Below are 3,728 nucleotides of genomic sequence, written 5' to 3' on the forward strand. Positions count from 1 at the left end.
AGTGCTCACTATTTCTAGAGAAAAATCCTTCAGGTTGTTTCATGTAAACCTCTTCCTCTAGATCACCATTAAGGAGTGTTGTTTTCACATCCATTTGATGTAACTCAAAGTCAAAATGAGCTACTAATGTCATGATTATTCGTAAAGAATCCTTCTTAGATACAAGAGAAAAAGTCTCTTTATAATCAATTCCTTCTCTTTGAGTGAATCCTTTGGCAACAAGTCTCGCTTTATATCTTTCAATGTTACCTTGAGAGTCCTTCTTAGTTTTGAAGACCCATCTACATCCAATGGGTTTTAGACCATTAGGCAACTCAACAAGATCCCAGACTTTATTAGATGACATAGAATCCATCAATCTTTCATAGCATTATGCCACAAATTTGATTCCTTAGAACTCATGGCTTGTGAAAACGTTTCAGGATCATTTTCGGCGCCAATGTTGTAATCCGATTCTTGCAAATACACTTCATAATCACTAGAAACTGCTGGTCTTTTGATTCTAGTAGATCTTCTTAATGTTGTCTCAACATCTTGATGAGAAGCTTGTTGTTCAACTGGTTGTTTAACATTTACTTGTTGCTCCTCATCAACAACTTGATCTACATTATCATTCTCAGCAATTTGTGGAACTTCAATTATTGGTTGTCTAATACGCTTTTGAACTGGAGGAGCGTGAATGACTACCAATCTATCATTTGATTGAGAGGTTTGAGCTTCATAGTGATCTTTTTCAAGATCAACATCTTGATTTAAATCACTCCCACTAATCAAGTCATTTTCAAGAAACTTTGCATTTCTTGATTCCACAATATTAGTGTTATGAGTTGGACAATAGAATTTATACCCTTTAGACTTTTCAGTAGAGCTGTCAAAATGGGTCACAACCCGCGAGCCAACCCAGCCCACCACGGGTTTGAGCCGAGTTGGGTTAGAAAAAATTGTATTTTTTTATGCGGGTCAGATTTCAACCCGGCTCGTTTAAACTCGGCTCATGCGGGTTGAACCCGTGGTGGGTCGGGTTGGCCCACCAACCCACCTACCTAATTTTACTTTATTAAAAATTAATTTTAATTTTATAAAAAAATATTTGTTATTTTGTTTTTGCTTGAAAAAATTATTTAAGTTTCTTATTTTCAAAATTAATTAAACACCCATGTTGGAAGTGAAATTTGGGAGTGAAATTTGTTTAGATTTGTATTATAGAAAGTTTGTAATTTTTTTTATTTAAAAAAATTGTAATTAAGTGAGCCAGTGAGCCAATCCATTTACCCACCAACCCGTGGTGGGTCGAGCCGGGTTCGAATTTTTCTGGCTCGCTAATAAATGAGCCGGGTTGGGTTGGCTCACTAAGTGACCAACCCGTGGTGGGCTGGGTCGGGTCGGGCCGGGTGACCCGTTTTGACAGCTCCACTTTTTAGCATATCCAATGAAATACCCACTAGTAGTCCTTGGGTCTAGTTTCTTCTCTTGTGGATTATAAATTCTTACTTCAGACGGACATCCCCAAACGCGTACATGTCGTAAACTAGGTTTCCAACCTTTGAATAACTCAAAAGGTGTTTTTAAAACAGCCTTAGTTGGACCCGATTTACTATATACATCGTCGTCTTAAGTGCTTTAGTCCACAAGAACTGAGGAAGTTTTGAATTACTCCTCATACTTCTCACCATATCCATCAAGGTTCGATTTCTTCTTTCTGCTACACCATTCTGATCTGGAGAGCCAGGCATGGTATATTGGGCAACAATCCCATGTTCTTGAAGAAATCTAGCAAACAGACCAGGTGCTTGTCCATTCTCCGTGTATCTACCATAGTACTTTCCACCTCTGTCTGATCTCACAATCTTAATTTTCTTTCCACATTGTAACTCTATTTCAACCTTAAAAACTTTAAAGGCATCTAAGGCTTCATCCTTAGAACGAAGTAAGTACAGATACATGTATCGTGAGTAATCATCTATAAAGGTGATAAAGTATTTTGGACTACTTGCATCCATATCCGGACACCAAATATCTGTATGAATAATTTCTAGTAAACTTGAACTCCTCTTAGCACCTCTTTTGGACTTGTTAGTTTGTTTTCCCTTAATGCAATCCACACAAGTCTCAAAATCAGTAAAATCCAAAGTACTAAGTACTCCTTCATTTACTAATCGCTTAATTCTCTCAATGGAGATATGTCCCAATCTACGGTGCCATAAAACAGAAGAATCCTCATTCATAACACATCTTTTTAACCCAGCGGAAACATGCATAGAACTATAAGCAGCGTTGTTTTGCAATTTAATAAAGTAAAGACCGTCGCATAATTCCCCAAAGCCAATAACTTTGGATTTATTCAATAAAGTAAAACCAGAATCCATAAAATTAAAGGAAAAACCCAAATGTGATAGTTGTGAAATAGAAATCAAGTTCTTGCTAAAACAAGGAACATAAAAATTCTTTTCTAAACATAAAACAAAATCACTGCTTAAAACTAAATTGCACGTCCCAATGGCTTCTACATGTGAACTCATCTTGCTTCCTGAATAGATGCGTTGCTCACTTCCCATCGGTTTCCTTAGGTTTTCCATACCCTGCAAGGTATTAGAAACATGGATTGTAGAACCAGAATCAATCCACCATGTGTTATAATTAAAACTAGTAAAATTAGATTCATAACAGACAAAAGCAAACAAATTACCTTTCTTTTCAAGCCAATCCTTAAACTTTTGACATTCCTTCTTCATGTGTCCCTTCTTTTTACAAAAGAAACATTTGGACTCCTTCTTAATAACTGGCTAAGCAGGAATCTTTCCCTTCTTATTAACTTGGTTCTTCTTATTCTTAAACGAAGTGGTCAAGTTCACCTTCTCCCCTTCTTATATCAATAGCCTTTCTTCTTCGTGAACGCACATGGTCAATAATTCATTAATAGACCACTTGTCCTTATGTGTGTTGTAAGAGATTTTAAAGGGGGCATAATGGTGAGGCAAAGTGCACAAAATATAGTACACTAGGAAAGAATTAGACATGGTAACTTCCAAAGCTTTTAGTTGAGCCACAATGGCATGATATGATCACGTACTCCCTTAATTCCAGTGAGCTTTAAGGATGAAAACTGCATTATAAGGGTGCTGGTAAGAGATTTATCAGATGTCGTAAATTTCTCATTAATAGCCCTCAATAAATCCTTGACATTCTCATACTGATCAATCGAACCCCGGATTCTAGTGGAAATGTTGGTTTTTATGAACGTTACGGAGAGACGATTTGACCTCTCCCATTTTTCATAAAGATCAATGGCATCTGAATTGCTAGTCTCAGTAATACCCGGTGGTTCTCGTTTTCTAATAGCATAGTCAATGTCCATCCAACCTAAATGAAGAAGAACTCTCTCCTTCCAAATCTTATAATTATCTCCTTTCAACACGGGAATACTGATGACAATATTTTTGAACCCCGGCAACGGAAATATTTTATCCCCGACAACGGCGCCAAATATTTGATGAACAAATCAACAATCCCCGAAAATGGAGTCAAAAACTTGTTAACCCTCGGCAAGTGTAACCGAATCATATCAAGTAATAAGCCTGGTAAGACCAAGTATCGTTCTCCCAAAGGACTCACGGCCTAGACAGTTGTGTGATTTATTGATTAATTAAGACTTGTGAACAAATTGTTGTAAGTTTCAAATGCAAAAGACTGAAAAGTAAATATGTATGCATGTGATGATCAATGGGCAA

General features: G+C 36.9%; 1 protein-coding gene across 1 annotated transcript; it reads right to left on the reverse strand.

The window, feature by feature from the left end:
- Positions 1–354: 354 nt before the first annotated feature.
- Positions 355–3,355, reverse strand: LOC128196632 (uncharacterized). Its single transcript, XM_052878123.1, has 3 exons — positions 3,071–3,355; positions 1,603–2,579; positions 355–868 (listed from the first exon to the last, which is right to left on the reverse strand). The coding sequence occupies exons 1-3, from the start codon at positions 3,353–3,355 to the stop codon at positions 355–357; spliced, it is 1,776 nt and encodes a 591-aa protein (XP_052734083.1).
- Positions 3,356–3,728: the final 373 nt, after the last annotated feature.

This window comes from Vigna angularis, chromosome 5, assembly GCF_016808095.1.
Source record: "Vigna angularis cultivar LongXiaoDou No.4 chromosome 5, ASM1680809v1, whole genome shotgun sequence".
In the NCBI taxonomy this organism is placed as follows: Eukaryota; Viridiplantae; Streptophyta; class Magnoliopsida; order Fabales; family Fabaceae; genus Vigna; species Vigna angularis.